The sequence below is a fragment of the Camellia sinensis genome, chromosome 4, assembly GCF_055761805.1.
Source record: "Camellia sinensis isolate YWXY chromosome 4, ASM5576180v1, whole genome shotgun sequence".
Taxonomy (NCBI): domain Eukaryota; kingdom Viridiplantae; phylum Streptophyta; class Magnoliopsida; order Ericales; family Theaceae; genus Camellia; species Camellia sinensis.
The window spans coordinates 26,655,346-26,675,466 of NC_138964.1; the positions used below are offsets into that span (position 1 = coordinate 26,655,346).

The following is a 20,121-nucleotide window of genomic DNA, read 5'->3' on the forward strand; positions in this document are numbered from 1 at the left end:
ATAATATAACAATATCATCATTCATATATTTTTCACATATTAATAATCATTTATGAAATTTGGTCTTTCCAAGACAAACAACAAATAAGGTATTCCTTAAGCTTCCCAAACCAACAATTCTCATTTTCTCATAAAATTTCCTTATTTGATACAACTAGAAACTTCTTCCATCATTTATTCACATAACAATTTATCAAGCATGAATTTCGCAATATCTCAACTTTTCCCCCAAATCCCTAATTTCTAGGGTTTTCACAAAGACTTAGGTTTTGTTCCATTTTTGAAAAGATTTTTTCCAAAATAACACCCACACTTTAGAACATAGCTCATATTCACAAAAGATTCGAGAAAATCTACTTCTAATATCACCTAGGGTTCATTAACCCAAACTCATGATCCAAACATGTAAGAAATACTCCAAACAAGCACATACTTACAAAAACATATATATAATTCTAAGAATATCATTACCTCAAGCTTGGAAGAGAAATGAGATGAAAACCCTAAAGTTAATGTTGATGAAAACTTGATTCAATCGGTGTAAACGTAGCCCTCGTCACCCTGTTCGATTTGGAGTAAAAAGCCCTCACAAATCCTAGAAGATTTTTGCTAAATCTTAGAGAAAAGTTTGCATTTGGGCGTGTTTGTAGAGAGAAGGAAAAGAAAAGATAAGTATAGAGAGAGAGAGAGAGAGAGAGAGAGAGAGAGAAGTGAAAAAGTGTGTCAAACACGTTTTTGGTATCAATTTTGAGGAAAGGAGCACGAAATTCGAGACATACGCACTGAAATCCACACGAGCGGTTCAAATTCAACATGACCAGAATTCCAAATCCGCACGAGCGAATTCTGATGCTCTATGGGCGGTTTGGTCCAGAGAGAAACCTAGAAATTTTCACAAAATCTGCTCGAGCGGAATCTAGAATTCGCACGAGCGGTTTTCTACCCAAAAAATCCAGAAATCCCTGTGTGAATCCGCTCGAGCGGTTGCCAAATCCACACGAGCGGTTTTGCCTAGAAGCTCAGAAATTGATTTTGTACACTGAAACAAGTTCCACTGCCCAAAACTCAAAATTTTTAACGCAGGAATATTAAGAGAGGTTAAGTAAGAGCAGAAAAGAATTCTCAATGACCCAATATGATGAACAAAATGTTGAAAGTAAAGCACAGTATCTTAGTACTCAACACCAGTCAAGTCCAAGACCCAAGACATCACAATCTTCCCCCTTTAGGAAATTTTGCCCTCGAAATTCGGCCATACCTTTTCCCAACCACCTCCAATGTATAAAGGCAATTCAACAATAAAAGGGTTCTAAGTGATAACAACCATACAATGACAATAATGAATCCATAATTACAACAATTCAATTATAGCTTGGAGTTCTCAATCTTACAACTTTCCACTACCATCATCAAAATTTTCCATGGGCCAATGCCACAATACCAACAACCACTAATATGATAATCATAAGCATCAATTCAATAACAATTGGAACAATCCTATAACAGTTCTCATGCTCGAAAGACAACAGCAATCATAACAATAAGTGGTTTACAATTCCAATGATTTATTCTCAAACACAACAGAAAATTACCATCTAGAACAAGCTAAGCATTCTCAAATAAATCTGGATACTTGGAGTGGACTTCCGCCTCTCGTTCCCAAGTTGTTTCTTCAACCCCATGGTGTCTCCACAATACCTTCACTAACGGTATAGTCTTGCCCCTCAACACTTGTTCTCGAACATATAAAATTTGAACCAGTCGCTCTTCGTATGAAGCATTCTTATCTATCTCCAAGTCAACCCAATCAAGTACATGTGAAGGGTTGGGTTCGTACCTCCTAAGCTTAGACACATGGAACACGTGAACCCCAGAAAGCTGTGGCGGTAAGGCCAAACGGTATGCCACTTCCCTAATCCATTCTAAAATCTTAAAAGGTCCAATAAATCTTGGAGACAACTTTTCACTCTTACCAAATCTCATCAAACCCCGTCTCAGCGAGATCTTAAGAAACACATGGTCACCAACCTCGAAAGATAGAGGTCGCCTTTTCTTATCAACATAAATCTTCTGTTGGCTTTGAGTCGTAGCTAACCTCTTTCAAATGAGAGCAACTTTCTCAGTCGTCTCTCTAACAATCTCCAGGCCTAACATCGGAGCATGACCCACATTGGCCCAACAAACTGGTGATCTACAAGGTCGACCATACAAGGCCTCGAACAGTGCCATCCCGATACTTGCTTGATAACTATTGTTATAGGCGAATTCAATCAATAGTAGGTGCCTCTCCTAAGATCCCTTGAAATCAAGGACACAAACTCTAAGCATGTCTTCTAAAATCTGAATAGTACGCTCTGACTGCCCATCGATTTGAGGATGATGAGTGGTGTTAAGGGTCAACTTAGTTCCCAATGCCTAGTGAAGGTTTTTCCACAACCGAGCGGTGAAATGAGGATCTCTATCCGAAACAATGGTCAGGAGGACCCCATGAAGTCCAATTATCTCTCTAATGTATAACTCTACCAAATAGTCAACTGAGTCGCCAGTGTGCATTGGAATAAAGTGCGTAAACTTAGTCAACCTATCAACAATCACCTAAACAGAATTATTGCCCTGCTGTGTTCTAGGAAGCCCAACTACAAAATTCATGGTAACATGCTCTCATTTCCACTCGGCTATAGGTAAGGGTCGTAGCAAACCCACTGGCTTTTGGTGCTCAGCCTTCACCTGCTGGCACGTAAGGCATTTTAAAACAAATAAGGTGATGTCTCATTTCATACCCCTCCACTAAAACAGACGACTAAGGTCATGATACATTTTAGTGCCTCCCGGATACTCCGCAAGGTGTGAGTGATGAAATTCTCAGAGTATCTCCTCTCTACAAGATTCTGGCACAAACAATCAGTCTAGATATGTCACACTCAAATCCAAGTGGATGTTCAAACTCTTCTTTTCCTTTCCGTTTGAGATCCTATCACAGATTGTCTCCACCTCACGGTTACCCTGTTGTGCTTCTATGACTCTGCTAATCAAGGTAGGTTGAGTAATTAAAGTAAATAAGTAGCACCATCGCTAGACTCACCTAGAGGCAAATCAAGCTCACTGATATCACCCAACATATCTGTAGACACCCCATTTTTGACCGACCTTAAGACTCAGACGTCACTGATTGAGTACTTGGTGATGTTGCATAATGTGCTCATTCAGAAGTTTCAGAGTTGCGGCCGTAAGCCCTGCCTCCGGACTTCCGAACCCTCTTTTGTACCTTGCCTCGGTTTGCGAACCAGGCTCGATTTTCTCGGTTTCTTTTCCTGAGGGAAGGGAGAGGTCCCGTAGACCATCTCTCAATGTCCGTAGGCTACATTTTGTGGCCACAGGCCATTTTGCCCATTTCGGAGTCCGGTTCCCGGTTTTCGGGATCATTGGCCGTGTGCCTCGGTTCGGGACCGCCTAACCATCTCCGTTTGTTCTGTTTTTTGGCATACTTCCTTTTTACTCCCTTTTGAGGGACATTGGAGTCTGAGAAACCCACTTCGTGGCCGAATGCCACTTTCGGTGCTTAACAGTCCATTTTCGGGACCTCGAACTGCGCGTTTTGGCCCCCGAACATTCGTTTTGCAATGGTTTTCGTTCATTTTTGGCAGGTACCTCTGTTTTATCACTGGGGAGGTCACTGAAGGGTGGGAGGCCAGTAATTGTTGCAGCAACCAGTTATACATCCTCCGACGCCCTCCGGCGCCTGTTTTTCACACTTCCGGGCTAATGTTGAACACTTTGGGGCCACATATTCTTGAACTTTCAACCACATATTTGTGATGTACACACTTGGGAGGACCCTAAAAGTTGGTGGCCGGCCAGTAATTCCATTTGACCCTTTTGAACCCCTCCTTCCGGGCTAATGTTGAACACCTTGGGGTCACATTCTTGAACTTTGAACCACATATTTGTGATGTACACACTTGGGAGGACCCTAAAAGTTGGTGGCCGGCCAGTAATTCCATTTGACCCTTTTGAACCCCTCCTTCCGGGCTAATGTTGAACACCTTGGGGTCACATTCTTGAACTTTCAACCACATATTTGTGATGTACACACTTGGGAGGACCCTAAAAGTTGGTGGCCGGCCAGTAATTCCATTTGACCCTTTTGAACCCCTCCTTCTGGGCTAATGTTGAACACCTTGAACCCACTTTCTTGAACTTTAAACCACATACTTGTGATGTACACACATGGGAGGACACCATCATGTGGTTGCCGGCCACTAAATCAGCTTGACCCTTTTGACCCCTAGCCGGCCGGCTAGGGGGTGTGGCCGGCCGGCCACCTGCAACCAAAATAACTGGCCGGCCGAGACCCTCACACTGTTCACTTTACAGCTGTATAGCTTTATCCCCCAGAAAATATCAATATTCAGGGGATATTTTGTGGGGGAAAGTTGGCCTCCTTTTCCCCCACCTTTACACCCCCTTTTTGGTCCTTATAACCAGCAAGCCATATCACATTTAGGGGTTAGAAAATTTGTTCTTCAAGCCTCAAGACACAAATCTTCCTCCATCCCTCTCATTTTCCTAAAAATCCCTAAGTCCTACACCTTGTTTTCTTCATCACCACCAAGCTCTACCATTACCACTTCATTTCCAGCAACAAGGAGGGCTTCTCAAAGGCTAAAGGAGCTGCAAATTGGTCCAAGAAGCAACAAAAGCTTTGGTCTTCAAGGGTGAGTGACATTTCTCCTCTTTTGACCCTTTTTCTTGATCCATTTGTAAGCCCTATATGCTCATTGTTTCAAGCTCCGGCCCTAACTGAAAGTGGCCTTATTTTGAACTCATTTGCACTTTTCATTAAGGACTCAACCCTGTTTGAGCCCTCCATGATGCACTTGCTTCATTGATCCTCTTATATGTCATAATCTTGCATGCTATTTTTGGCCTATGAGTAATCTGTTTTTGAGCATGATGTAATCTGTGAATGTGCTTATTTTGGGCCCTTCTTCAACATTGTTGAAGGGTCCCTCACCATTTGATGCCTCCATGTGCCACTTGTAGTTATATCCCTTATTTGGCCCCCATTTTTGCATAAATTGGCAGCCCCCCTTGCTTCTGTTTTTGGCTTTTTCACAGAACTGAAAGTGGCCTTATTTTGGCCTATAATTCATGTTTCATTAACATTTTTTTTCTGTTTGGTGATTATTTTGTATACTTCATGTTATAGCACCTTTTGAGCCTCAATCTTGTGCCGTTTTTTTAGCATGTTTGTATATTGATTTGAGGCTTGCCATATAATGTAAACATTCATATTTTTGGTCCTTATTCAATGTTGTAGAAGGAAATTTTTCAGTTTGGATTTTGCTTATATCACTTGCTTCATTACCCCTCTCTTGGCCCCTATTCTTGCATGCCATTTTTTCCCTACCTATGCTTGCTGTTTGGCCATGTTTATAACTGTGAAAGTGCCTTTTTTGGGACTGCCTAGCTTCTGTCTTTGCATCACATGTCCATATCGTGCATGTTTGGCATAGCTATAGGCCATTTCGGGTGCCTAAATTCGCATTTCGGGACTATTCCATGCATTTGGTGTTATTTCGCCTCATTTCGGGACTGTTTTCCCCCATATTTTAGTGCTGAAATTCCATTAGAATGATTGCTTTCCATTTTATGTCATTGCATCGCATTCTACCATTGCCTCGATTTGTGTGTCCGTGCGCACGCATTTCGAGGCACTTCATTTTCATCCATCGGCCTCTTATGTGAGTGTGGCTGAGGCTCTCTCATGTTAGTATAAGCCCGTATCATATTTCCATGTCATTTGCATTGCGTATGTCATTTTCTCGGTTTGCGTGCCCGTGTGCACGCATTTCGAGGCATCTCATTTTTACAGCATATCGCATACTAGGTTGTATCTTGGATCGCATTCTGTCATCTTCTCAGTTTGCGTGCCCGTGTGCATGCATTTCGAGGCATCTCTTTTTTATTGCATTGTGTATGTTAGGATTGCATCTTAGTTGCATTTCATGCATGTCGTGCATATTGCATCGTGTCCGGGATAGGAGTTAGCCCGAGCACGGGAAACGAGATACATTCCGTACTCCGAGTGACGGGATGTGTCTCAATTTCCCAGTCACCGACATTCCGGATCATCCATGATGGAGTTAGGTTTTATTGTGTTTCATGTGCATTCATCCTATATTGAATTGTGCATTTCGATTCCTCGGCCATCATGCCTCGGTATGCGTGATTGGTGGCACGAGGATCGAGGTATGCATATATTTGTGAAATACATTGCTATGCCCCTTTCCTGCTCTCTGTTGCAGCAAAATCAGGAATCAGCAATTTTTCAGGACTTGGCACGCATTTCAAGAATAACTGCTAAACAGAGGCTAATTGGGGCATCCCGGTGGATTTCCGCGCAAGACAACCCGGACATGCATCATCCATCAGAAGCGAGGCAGTCCCTGGCTTGCACGCCAGTTTTATTTATTTTCTTAGTTAATTTGTTAATTAATTAGGAATTTGTACATTATTCGGACTGTAATATTTGGACTGTAATATTCTTTTATTCGGGACTGTATATTTATTCGGACCCTCTGCGCGAGGGCACAACTGTAATAAGCGTGCGTGTGTGTGTTGTATGTCTTCCAACCCCACGTCTTTCTCCCTTTTATTTATCCGCTTATGATGGTTAGATTAGGGCATATTTCAATTAGCATACAGTATGATAGCATGTTTGCATCATTCATCTATTTTGCATGCACCGGGCTCGGCGCATCATACTAACTGCATTGTATTTTCAATTCCAAATTGAATATATGTTAGTTGTAGCATCTCATATGCCATGTTTAGAATAGCCGAGCCTGCTATAGTTGCATTTTTTTCATGTGTTGCACTAGGCATTTCTGTATACTTAGGTTTCATGCATGATTTCTAATGAGTTTCTGTTTTGGCTTGGAGTACCCGGTAAGCTTTATGCTTTAGCATCCTTGCATGCGTACGAGTGACTCCCATGAATAGCATGCTTACCATGAGGCTATATGTTTATGTGATATAACTGCCTGAATGCCTGTGGGTGAAGGTTGGGTTACTTAAATTGGAATAAATCATCAAATGTTTCAAGCTTACCTGCGAGTAGCAAACCCTCTTTCAAAAACAAACATGAAATATTTCGTTCCAATTCAGGCGACCCGGTCTATACTTGTATGCTGTGCGCATCACATAGTAACCTAGGCTAATAACCGGATTAAGGACACACAAAGTTTTCAAAAATTGATATCATGGTTAGTAGAGGCCGGTCTATGACCGGGCGAGCGGGGGTGCTCACGAAGTGACCTTCCCCAATCGTACCCAAGTTCCCGAGCCGAGGCAACTTTGGTGATGACGGACACGTGGCCTTTTGGCACCGAGTCAGGGTTTCCTAAATTTCCCAAAATAAAATATTTAGGTGGCGACTCTGTATCTGGCAAAGCAGTCCATGTTTGGCACTTCTTTAAAAAAAAATCTGTTTTCTCAAAAACAATTTGCCGGATTTGGACTCTTTGGTTCAGACTTAGAACCGTGACTACAAAGTCGAGTCCGAGCTGTAGCGAGGTCCCCCGCAGGCTTGTTACAGTTTCTGGCGACTCTGCTGGGGATTTAGAGAACTTGACTCGAACTCGTGATATCTGTTTTTGACTACACTTGTGTGTTTCTTTGCATTGCATTTGCATTGGTGCGCCTAGGACACCGTGTTTGCCATCTGCTATTCCTGAACAGTTTGCCGGAGGCTTGTCTTGTCAAGGCATGACCATAAGGCTGACCGGTTGTAGGCTCTGCCAGTATGGGAACACAAACCCCGGTTTTACCGGGGCACCCTCTTTGACCTTTCGACCTAGTGCATATTCGGATCCATAGTGACCATTCCAAATTAGGACAGGTTGCTTACCCGTTTATAGGTTGTTTGAAATCGCTCTGTGCGTAGTGAAACCCTAGTTCCTGACAAAATAGGACAGGGAAACCCTACCCCAACATAGGGGTGTTTTGGCTCTCACTTATCTGTTATGTGCTTTAGAGTGCGTCTCTACAGGAATGCATGTATCAGTATATGAGTTTGGGTATCAGGCCTGCGGGCATCAGTTCAGTATTGTCAGTATCAGGCCTGCGGGCATCAGTTCAGTATATGAGTTTGGGTATCAAGCCTGCGGGCATCAGTTCAGTATTGTCAGTATCAGGCCTGCGGGCATCAGTTCAGTATTGTCAGTATCAGGCCTGCGGGCATCAGCCAGTATTTGAGAATTAGTTATCTGCGGATATCAGATTCTGTTTTAGGGGACAGTGATACAGGGATAATGATCAGTGTTTGAGGACAGTGTGTATTCAGCTTATTGACTGTGTGTTGATTATGCCCGGCTGTGTGTCATGCATTTTATTTTAAGCTGTTATGCTGTCCGTTTATCTGTTTATTTATTTCCTTTTCGCTTTATTTATCTTTTGCTAGGTCAGTTCTAGCACAATTGCTTCCAACCCAGCAGGCATTCCCCAAGCACTTTGGACACGAGGTCGTCGACTCAATCGATCTGAGGATCTAATCGACGGACAGCCAGTGTTCCATTCTCTACCCCCTGTTACCAGAAGAAAGCAGAAAAAGCGCAGTGTATCTGAACAGAGATCACCAGAACAGTGGTTTCCCCCATCAGAGGACAGTCGGATTGAGATCCCCATTGAGACAGATCTGCCAGTAGTTCAGATAAATCAAAACAGTATGGCGGCACCAACAGGAGTTGAGGAGATGATGCGCCAAATGCAAGAAACCATGCGGGCCATGCAGCAAGATGCCGTTCGCCGAGATGAACTCGCCAAGCAGCAAGCTGAGATTATGACCCAGCAGGCTGAGCTGATTACCAGACTGCAACAACAGAATACAGCATCTGCTTCACACCAAATTCCTCCTCTGGCAGGGGCTCCATTACCTGAGCAGGCACCTACTGTTCAGAACGCCCCACCAAATGCCCAGAATACCCTGCCGAATGTCCAAAACTTACAAGAGGACACGAGTCTTCCAACGGGGCCAGCTCCGCCCCCGCTTCCACCACAACTGTCCAAGGTCCATGCACCCAATTGCCCCGACTCTCCCTTCGAATTCGAGGTTGATCATACAGCTCTGAAATTGAGCAAACTGGAGAAGCTCTTTAAGAAATCCCAAGGGGTCAAGGCTATGCCGGATATCGAAGACGGATATACCGAGGAGGCCGTAACACTCCCCGATAGGTTCAAAATGCCACAAATCGACCGTTTTGACGGGTCCGGCGACCCCATGGTCCATCTCCGACTGTTCGCAGACATTTTGCGGCCAATGGGCCTAACACGACCACAGAAGCTTTCACTATTCGGCCGAACCTTGTCGGGTGTGGCCGCCCACTGGTACGCAAAGTTACAAGATGAAGTGAAAAGGAATTGGGATGAAATGGCTGAGGCCTTTGTCGCGCAATATTCATACAACACTCAGATCGAGATCACAACTCGTGATCTCGAAACGACAAGGCAAGAGCCCAAGGAAACTTTCTCGGACTTTGTGATCCGATGGAGGGCAAAGGCGTCAATGATGACTTTAAGGCCCACTGACAAAGATCAAATCCGGATGATTGTGCGCAATCTCCACCCAAAGTTGATGCAGAGAATGATTGTAGTCCCCTTTCCTACTTTCGCAGATTTACATGAGATGGGGGTGCAAATTGAAGATGCAATGAAACAAGGTCTGTTTGACCACGACAGAGAACAACCGAGGAGGACTTTCAACCGTAACAACAATGCAGGCCCGAGTGGCGCTGCAAATACGAGAGCCTCGGAAGTTAGTATGGTCACCACCACTCCCCCTCCCCCTCCAAGGCCCATGGCTGCCACACCCTTCTCCGGCGCATCCGGAAGCAACACACAAACCAACAGATTCCAACCGCGAGGCCAAAGAACCTTTACCCCACTATATATGCCCCTGACCAAAGTTCTGGGAATATTGATTAGGAAAAAGCATTTGAAACCCCTGGAGCCCAAGCCACTACCGAGTCCACTCCCCCCCTCTTATGACCCAGCAAAATACTGTGCGTATCACCAACAACACGGTCACGACACCGACCGATGTTACAGATTGCGTCATGAGATCCAGGATCTTATTGACAAACAGGTGATCGCGCCTCCTGATAAACCCAATGTCACAACCAACCCTCTCCCACCACAAAACCAACCTTCCCCTCCCAACATAATTAATTTTATCCAAACTGGGGTCGCATCTTACGATCCCAGTATCTATATTACGCCCACCCACCTACCCAAGCCGGAGGTACTCCTCCCTGATTGCACTGACTTCTTGTGCATGGTGGACATCTCCAAAACCCAACCAGAACCGATGGTGGTGACCGTCGAAGATAGGGCAGGGCAGATTTTGGGAGAGAATGAGATTGTTGAATCTGGGACTGGACAGAGTTTTGCTGGGGGAGCCTATGATCCAAGCGAGTACATCCTATCAACGAGCCGAATCGGGCTAGGTATAGAATTGCCAGAGACAGGAGAGCTATGCATGATCCGGGGGGATAGATCAGGGCTAAGGGCAGATGATCTGACAGCCGTAGAGGAGGACTTTGCCAACTTGCAATTTTTCGATGACCAGGAACCGGGGGATGCGTCAATCAACTGGTACGATTATGAGGGATCAGCGGAGGCCACTGGATGGCTCGAGGATCAACCAGATGGAGTGGGGGAAGCCCAACCAGAATAGAGCCCGGCAGGGGCAGAGGTATCAGCTGTCGCCGGAATGGCCGAAAGTCAAGTTGTATCGCCGGAGAGCGCCGGTGCTAAGAATTCCGCTCGAGACTTGGGCATTATGGATATAGGAATTGTTGAACAAACAGCTGTACTAATGCAGCTGGAACGAGAAAAGTTTGAGGAGGCTGAGAGAATTAGGAAAGCTAAAGGCCCTGAGGGGACCGAAAGCGCTGTGTGCACGAAGATGGAGAATGCTGCGAGCATGTGGACAGGGAATGCTGCGAGTGCAACTAAACCGGAGCCAGACAGGTGTCTGTTGGCTGCCGACGGAATGTGGTGGGAAGACGATGACTTATGTCTTGCCCACACGGATGAAGACTGGGGAAATAATCAACCGGATGACACTTGGTACCTCGATGAGGTTGACCATATGACGAGAAGTGGGCGGTACTTCAAACCCCCACACCTGGACCAACCCGAGGCATCAGGGAAGGATAGAGAAGCGGAGAAACAGAAGGAGAAGCAGATTGAAGATGAAGCTGTGATGAAACAGTTAAAAAAGATACAAGCAGACATCTCCATCTGGGGACTGCTAATGGCATCACGAGTACATAGGGAAGCTGTCCTATCTGCCGTGGACAAGTCCAAACTCTCCATAGACACCACGCCTGAACAGCTGGTTGGGCTGGTTTTTCCGGGAGGAGGTTCCCCGACATTAACCTTTTCGGACAAGGAGCTACCGCTTGAGGGCACAAATCATAACAAACCTCTCTATATTTCTGTGGAGTGTAGAGATAAGTGGATACCGGTGGTACTTGTTGATACCGGGTCTGCGATTAATGTCTGCCCGACCAGAACGGCATATGCATTCGGGTTGAAACCCGTGGACTTCGTCCCAACTACTCAAGTGATCAGAGCATACGACAATACCAGCAGAGAAGTGATGGGGACTGTTAAAATTCAAACCAAGGTTGGTCCAGGACAACACAGCATTGAATTTCATATCTTGGACGTTCCCGCAACCTTTAACCTACTTTTGGGGCGACCGTGGTTGCACCAGGTCAAAGCAGTCTCTTCCACTCTACATCAGATGCTAAAGTACCCTCACGGGAAAGGGTAGCGATCGTTTTTGGGAATTCATCAATCCATCCGCCGCCGGAAGTGTCCACACCTGTCTTGGAGATCGAGCACGACACGGAGGATGTGTTTTTGTCGGGGTTCACTTTGGCCGAGGCTCAAGTGGTGCAGAATGTCATGGCTGTGAATGAGGGTATGTACGTTAGTGCTCAATCTATCTACCTCATGAACAAGCTAAAACATACCCCCGGGATGGGATTAGGGAGAAGCGGCCGGAAGGGCGTCTCAGTGTTGGCCGAAGTGCCACACAACCCTCACACCTTTGGACTGGGTTATCTGCCCACCAAAGAGGACTGGGTGAGGAAAGGGAAAGAAATGGCCGGAAGGGCCAGGGCAAAGAAGGCTGGGAAGCCATTTGAGTTAATGCATAGGCCCATCTGGGGTACCCTAAACGGACGCTTCGTCCGGGAGGGGGAAGATTTTCCATTCTGCGGCTTCCCAGAACCATGGCTGAACGCGGAGAAGAAGCGCGTGCCTGGTTTTGAAATCTTCTTCGACATACAATTATTTGGGGATGACGTTGCCGAAGCGCAGACAGACCCACCAACTGAGGTTGAGCAGTGTAGAACAGTGGATCCTGAGAGCATAGAGCTTGAAATGGGGGTAGCACTGGCGAGTCTACTTTTAGATCCTCCGATCGACCAAGAGTGCTTGGGGGATAACTCTTCGGTTTCTATGATTGGAGATGAAATAGCTGCGGGCTTTCCAGCGCCGATCTTGGATGCATCTATCGCACCTTCTCTCATCTAGAAATATGAAGAAGGCTTTTTATCTAGCAGTTCCGGGTCAGGTAGTGAGCCGGAATCTGATTCCACCGAATCTTGTGCGTCGGAATCAGATTCCAGCTCGACTGAGTCTGAGTCCGGTATTCCTGGGGGTGATAACCCGGATGCCACAGTCCTGTCTAGGTCGTCATTTTCATTTTCTTTTGAGTCTGTTGTAACAGAGGAATCTGACGGCTTGGAAATATTTAATGAGAATGATGTGGATGTGGTTTCCGAGTATTTTTCTGTGCCTTTGATTTATTGCTTAAATCAGGATTTTCAAAATTTTGATGAAAACAACGAGGGAGAAATTCCCCAAGTTTTGCAACGATTAATTGATCAAGAGCAGGAAAGATTTGTTAAACCTTTAATGGATGAAATCACTACTGTGAATGTTGGTACTGTGAAGGACCCGCGGCTGGTCCAGATCGGGTCCACGTTGTCTTCGGAGGAGCGCGAGCGCTTAGTCACTTTATTAAAAGATTTCAAAGATGTTTTCGCGTGGTCCTACGAAGACATGCCTGGAATCGATCCTGAGATTGTACAGCACCGGATCCCTCTTGATCCCGAGGCCCGCCCTGTCAAACAGAAACTCAGAAGGATTCGCCCGGACTGGGCTCTCGAAATTAAGGAAGAGGTCACCAAGCAAATTGACGCAGGGTTCCTGCTGGTATCTGAATACCCAACTTGGTTGGCCAACATTGTTCCGGTGCCAAAGAAGAACGGCAGAATTCGGGTCTGTGTAGACTTCAGAGATTTGAACAGGGCCAGTCCGAAGGACGACTTTCCCTTGCCACACATTGATGAATTGGTGGATTTCACGGCAGGACACGCCTTGCTTTCGTTTATGGATGGTTTCTCAGGCTATAATCAGATAGTAATGGCACCCGAAGACCGGGAGAAGACTGCGTTCACTACCCCGTGGGGTACATATTGTTATAGAGTGATGCCATTCGGGTTGAAAAATGCTGGAGCTACGTATCAACGGGTAGCAACTACAATATTGCATGATATGATCCATAAAGAGGTCGAGGTGTATGTGGACGACATGATTGTCAAGTCCAAAGAAAGAGAGGGCCACTACACCACCTTACAAAAATTCTTTCAAAGGATCAAAGAGTTTCGGCTGCGACTGAATCCCCAGAAATGCACGTTTGGTGTTACAGCAGGGAAGATGCTAGGGTTTCTGATTACACAAAGGGGCATCGAGGTCGACCCTTCCAAAATCAAGGCCATCTTAGAAATGCCACCACCAAGGACTGAAAAGGAGGTGCGAGGCTTTCTGGGTAAAGTGCAATTCATAAGACGGTTTATTTCTAAATTAACCTTGACTTGTGAACCACTTTTTGGTCTCCTGAAGAAAGGAAAGAAATTCCAATGGGACGGCCGATGTCAAACAGCTTTTGAGCAGATCAAAGAGTATCTACAGAACCCGCCCGTGTTGTCACCACCAGAGCCGGGGAGACCGTTGATATTGTACCTTTCGGTAACTGAGACTACCATGGGCTGCATGCTCGCGCAGGAATCAGAAGACAAAGTGGAAAGAGCCATTTACTATCTGAGCAAAAAGATGCTGGATTACGAGACCCGCTATACACCGCTGGAGAAGGCTTGTTTGGCCTTGGTATGGGCAACCAGGAAGCTGCGGCATCACCTGTTAGCTCACTCTGTAATGTTGGTTTCGCGTTTGGATCCCATCAAATATCTCTTCGAGAAACCAGCACTTACGGGTAGGCTAGCCCGTTGGCTGCTGTTGCTCTCCGAATTTGATTTAAAGTATGTAACGCGCAAGTCGGTAAAAGGGAGAGCGGTAGCGGAGTTCCTTGCCGACCACCCGGTTGAGGGGAATGAAGCGGTTGAGTATCTATTCCCAGATGAAGCCATTCTGCACGTCGAAGATGAAACTTGGACGATGTACTTTGACGGAGCGTCAAACCAGTACGGGTATGGGATAGGGGTGCTGCTGATAGCGCCTGACGATTCCCGTATCCCTTTAGCATTCAAGCTCCGGTTCAAAGTCTCGAACAATGAGGCAGAGTATGAGGCATGTATTGCTGGCCTGGAAGCAGCCCTAGAACTAGGGGCAAGACGGTTGGACGTCATTGGGGACTCGAGCCTTGTTGTGTCTCAAGCAAAAGGAGATTGGAAAGTCAAGGAGGAAAGGATGATAATTTACCACCAAACCTTGGATTTGTTAATTCCTCGGTTTGAGAAGCTAAATTTCACCCACCTCGTAAGAGAGAACAACAGGTTCGTAGATTCATTAGCAACTCTATCTTCCATGATAGACATCCCGTCCGGAGTCCGGATGCGTCCAGTCATTATTGATCAAAAGTTTGCGCCAGCATACGAGTTGATTTCCACTATAGATGAGGTTCAAGACGGCAACCCCTGGTATTACGACATCTGGAACTTCTTGGAAAAGGAGATATATCCACTAGGGGCAAATGCCAAGGATAAGAGGGCCATCAGAAGAATGGCTGCTCAGTTCATTATCTGCGGGGGAAAGCTGTACAAAAGGGGTCATCTGGGAATGCATAAGCTCTGTGTAGAAGCTGAAGAGTTGGAACGCCTGATGGAGGCCATCCATGGGGGAGAGTGCGGTGCACACATGAATGGAGTAATGCTGGCTAGAAAGATCCTCAGACAGGGCTACTACTGGTCAACCATGGAGGAGGATTGTATTAGTTTTGTTCGGCGATGCCACAAGTGTCAAATTCATGCAAACCGCATGAACATCCCGCCGTCAAAGCTGTACAACATGACTTCACCATGGCCTTTTTCGGTTTGGGGAATTGATGTGATCGGAGCTGTTACCCCGAAAGGGTCAAACGGGCATGAGTTTATCCTAGTAGCGATAGATTATTTTACAAAGTGGGTCGAGGCCCAATCATACGCGGTGTTGAAGGCGTCGCATGTCGCAAAGTTCATCAGAAACAACATCATCTGTCGCTACGGGGTGCCAAACGAGATAATTTCAGATAATGGTTCCCACTTCAAGAAAGAAGTGATAGACTTGTTGAAAAAATACAATGTGGCTTTCCATAAGTCATCTACATACCGGCCGCAGACCAACGGAGCGGTTGAGGCCGCCAACAAGAATATCAAGCATATACTGCAGAAGATGGTGGGAACCTATCGGGATTGGCCAGACAAGCTGCCATTTGCTCTGTGGGGCTACAGGACTTCAATCAGAACTTCTACTGGAGCAACTCCATATTCATTGGTCTATGGAATGGAGGCTGTTCTACCCATTGAGATTGAGGTTCCGTCGTTACGAGTATTGGCTGAGTGCCAAATAGCCGAAGCAGATTGGCAGCAAAGCTGATTCGAAGAACTCATGCTCTTTGATGAAAGAAGACTGAAAGCACTGTACCACATCCAAGGCTATCAACGCAGAATTGCCCGGGCTTTCAACAAGAAGGTTAAGTCCAGGAATCTGAAAGAAGGAGATTTGGTGCTCAAAGACAACCGAGCTCCCATCCATGACCCAAGGGGCAAGTTCAAACCCAATTGGATTGGTCCTTACATCATCAAAGCTATCTGGTCAGGTGGAGCTGTGGTTCTGATGGATCTAGATGGCTTGGAGTTCTCACAACCGATCAATATGGACAAGTTGAAGAAATACTATCCTTGAGAGGCTCGCTAGGCCGAAAACTCGAAAGGGCGACCTAGACAAAAGTCAGAGCACAAAAAAATTAGAAAATATAAAAACTGAGCTCGCAAGGTTGAAAACCCGCAAAGGGCGGCCTTGGCAAAAGTTAGAGCGCAAAAGGAGAGTGAAAATACTCGAGTGAACCTTGGCCTGAACTACGTAAGGCTTGATTCCCATCTTTGGGATACGTAGGCAACTTCACCTTGAAGTTCAGCCATAAACTTTTCCCCGATCAACTCTGTCCATTTTGATCATCTCAGTCATCTTTATCCATCAGCATTTATCGCGATCTCCGGTACAGTGCTGTTCAGACTAGGGGCAACTTTCCGTTGCCGCGACGGTGCAAAGTTACTCAGACTAGGGGCAACTTTCCGTTGCCATGAAGTGCCGCATTGTTCTTCAGACTAGGGGCAACTTTCCAGTTACAGGGATCTGGGGTTGTGCATCTCAGTGACAGATCTTCGGCGTGTCCAGTTCTGATCCACATCGAAAATAGTTTTGAAAAGTTTTAATAAAAGTTGACTTTGTTCAAAGTAATCTTTTTACGACTAAGACCATTTTTGGACCAAAGCGGAAAATTTTCAGTACCATAACCTTCAATTTCATTGATTTCAAAATAAAGTTCTCCTGCTCTTGCATTGCAATCGAGGTTGCTTTTTTTAGTACATTCATAAAGAAAACTTGAAAATGCTAAATAAGCAATAAATTTGGGGCATAGTTGAATCAAGTATCTCTGCGTCCCCTCCCAGAGCTGGACGAAGCATCTGATGCCAAGCTAGGCCCAACCTGTGCCTCCTCATTGAGCCAATCCAAGCACTCATCGGACAAAGTGCAACTGAAAGTGGAAGCAGGGGCCAGGAGCTCTCTAGTCCTCCATGCTGTGGCATATCAGGCAAGCTGTGCACCCCGGATCGGGAAAGCGGCTGGATACTCAATCCTCTCCGGTGGGCAGGTCTGATCATGACCAAACTGACGCAGGAACCGGAACGGAAAATAGAATACGCAGTGGGTTAGACCAATCAATTGGATCCCAATCAGCCGAGACATACTATAGCTCATTGCCGGGAGGTTGAGCCAAGGACAACGCCAAGCAATGCCGTCTGCGGACAAATTGCACATCCAATCGAACCACCACCTTTCGTCAAGAGCATTGACTAGGTGCTGCCGAAAGAAGTAGCCTCGAGCTGAATAGGCCGGGCAAGAGTCCACAACCTGCAACTTGTCCATTAACCATACCTGGGGGAGGGATGGAAAATGAGAGAATAAAGAACAGAGAGATGTACGATGAGAGAAAAGTAAGACAAGGGTTTTGTGAGAAAAACCGAGCCTCAGGGTCGAGTGATGTGAGCAAATATATATGTAAGGTTGGGTGGGAAACATTACCTGCAGCAGCAGTGGACTCCCAGCAAACCTAGTCGCCTCCTGGCGATAGACAGAATCTAAGCCCATCAGTGTCTCGGCCAAGGTCATGGTAATACAGCTCTTTCCTTCCCTCAAGCCTTGGGCGACTTCAATCAGGCGAATGCTAGCCCCGCCGAAGCCCGAGGAAAGCAGAAAGTGAGACAACAAACATAAGCAGAGGGCGTGTTGCCGGAAACCCTGCCAATAATGGTTGCTGCGGTCACCGGCGTCGGAAAAACGATGGATCAAGCCGAGGATGTCCAGTTCCCCACTGCAGATCAGAGATCGGGCGTCATGCGCCGTGAGCCCACACATCCGCCCTAAAGCCTGAGCATGGCCAAAACGGAGCTGGGGCAAGATCACTTCAGAGCATTCAGACTCCATCAAAACCTGAAAATCTTCGAAAGTGGGACACATCTCTTGGCCGCCAAAGCTAAAAACGTGCGTCACTGGGTTCCAGAAGCTTGCCGCGGCATGGAGAAAAGGGAGCTGTAGCGGAGTACGGCTCAGCGTGAATAGTGCATTCAAGCCGAAACCCCGGAAGTTCAGCTTTTCCGAGCCATCTAGAGAAGAGATCCAAGATGTGAGATTTTCGACGAGAAACGCCTCCATCTTTGTGTAAAACTAAGATGAAATGAATGTTCCCGAAGTTGAGGCTTTTATAGAGGGAAAAACACTATTCACGGGGACACGTGTCAAAAATCAGGTGGCTGCAGGAATAAGTGGCCGACCGGCCACCTTTTCTGGCTGGCCGGCCATTCTCTTTTTCAAAAACTGGCCGGCCGGCTCCCAAAGATGGCCGGCAATGCTGCAGTGTATCCCCTTGGCCCTGTTTTACCCTTCGAGGGAAAGTTCCAAGCATTTCCATGCAACGGGAGAGTCAAAGGCCTTCATTTCCCTCTGCTTCGGATGCGTTCCGGTGCCCAGATCGTCAGAAGTACACTCTGTTGTTGTTTTGTTTATCGAGTTGTTGTTTTGATTATCGAGTTGTTGTTTTGCTTATCGAGTTGTTTGTCGAGCGGACGCGTTTCGTGTTTTCGAGTCATTGCGCTCTGTTTAAGAAATCTTTGTTTAAGTCTTGTTTATTTGCGTTGTCAACGTTATTGCATTTTGTTTATCGAGTTGTAAACTTGCTAAAGGTTCTGTTATATCTTAGTAAGTTGAGTTGCTTAGTTTGTTGCGTCGGTTCACTACCTGACTTGGTGATTACACAATGCACATTACCATTCGATTTCATTTTTGTGCAAAATAAAATGATGCGATACGATGCTAAAGTTTAAAATACAAACACCCTTTCAAAAGCTGTTTCATTCCATCATGCTTTACAACAAACAAAGGTACAAGTTTTACAAAAAATAAAACCGCCTAACAATGTGCAAAGTGCTACAAACTACTAGTAAAAGAAAAATAAAGGAGGAAATAACAGCATCATGTCCTCGGGAGCGGGAACGAGAAGCACTCCTCACCCTCTTCTGCGGGACAACCTCTGCACCATCACCATCATCTGAGTCGGAGCTGTCATCCTCAGGATCCCCCTCAGCCTCGCCTCTATTCCCCGAACCAAGACCGGAGCCCCCCTCCTCAGCAGATGTCTTTGACTGGCGGTCGGTAGCCTCCTCCTCCTCCTCAACATCCTCCTCCTCCTCATCAGGCTCCGCCTCTACAACGTGAGCCCTGCGTCTGCGGACAGGCCCTCCTCGAGCTCCTCGAAAAGGTCGGGATGGCCCCGCCCCCTGAAAAGGCCCGGGTGACCCAACTCCCTGAAAAGGCCCAGATGGCCCAGCTCCCCAAGGAGGCCCAGGTGGCCTGGCCTGCGGCTGACCGGACCATGAAGGCATCTGAAAACAAAGAGTTCAATTCAAATATATCAGTCCAAATATATACATCAGATGCAGATACAAGCAAAGGCTACGTGAAGTGGGTGCATGTAAATACAGTGTACAAGTGGGGTGTGTGTCAGATGTGCTCTACATAAGTAGTCTATTGATGCAGTAGAAATCAGCATGTCATCAGAAGTATGATAAATGCCAGAAAACTGAAGGGTACCTGAATGCCCGCGACAGACAACTGTGCCTCCCTACGCAGGACCATGCCCTCGAGTGTGGCCACCAGTCCAACCACCTCCTCCATGTACCCTCGCGATGGCTGCAAATATGAGCTCATAATCATCAGTGAACAAAAGAATGTCTAAACATCTGAATGATGAATGAAAAACAGTGGAGCATACCAGCGGTGAGTCAGGATCAATGGCGTATCGATCACTGGGCATCGGAGGCTCTAGCGGGATCGGGGTCGGAGAGATAGCCCCATACTGCCACGCCATCAACTCAGTCGGCATATCTGGCCATCCAGGATGAGGATAAGTCGACGGAATCGGAGGAACCGGTCTAACCCCACCTCTAGATGTACCAGCCCTACTAGTAGAAGGGGCGTCTGCAGCCC

The 20,121-nt window shown here is 46.3% G+C and overlaps 1 protein-coding gene across 1 annotated transcript; it reads right to left on the reverse strand.

The window, feature by feature from the left end:
- Window positions 1-1,605: 1,605 nt before the first annotated feature.
- On the reverse strand, window positions 1,606-20,042 carry LOC145823651 (uncharacterized). The gene is made up of 4 exons (XM_082923143.1): window positions 19,907-20,042; window positions 19,726-19,824; window positions 19,241-19,517; window positions 1,606-1,922 (listed from the first exon to the last, which is right to left on the reverse strand). Exons 1-4 carry the CDS (start codon window positions 20,015-20,017, stop codon window positions 1,606-1,608), a joined length of 804 nt encoding a protein of 267 aa, XP_082779269.1. The 5' UTR covers window positions 20,018-20,042.
- Window positions 20,043-20,121: the final 79 nt, after the last annotated feature.

What these genes read in the sequence shown, in the direction of transcription:
- LOC145823651 (XM_082923143.1), bottom strand. Translation starts at nt 20,017, where the DNA reads ATGCCGACTGAGTTGATGGCGTGGCAGTATGGGGCTATCTCTCCGACC. An exon ending in TTGATCCTGACTCACCGCTG is followed by an intron (nt 19,825 to 19,906) that starts GTATGCTCCACT and finishes TCATATTTGCAG; the next exon opens with CCATCGCGAGGGTACATGGA. An exon ending in TGTCTGTCGCGGGCATTCAG is followed by an intron (nt 19,518 to 19,725) that starts GTACCCTTCAGT and finishes CTTTGTTTTCAG; the next exon opens with ATGCCTTCATGGTCCGGTCA.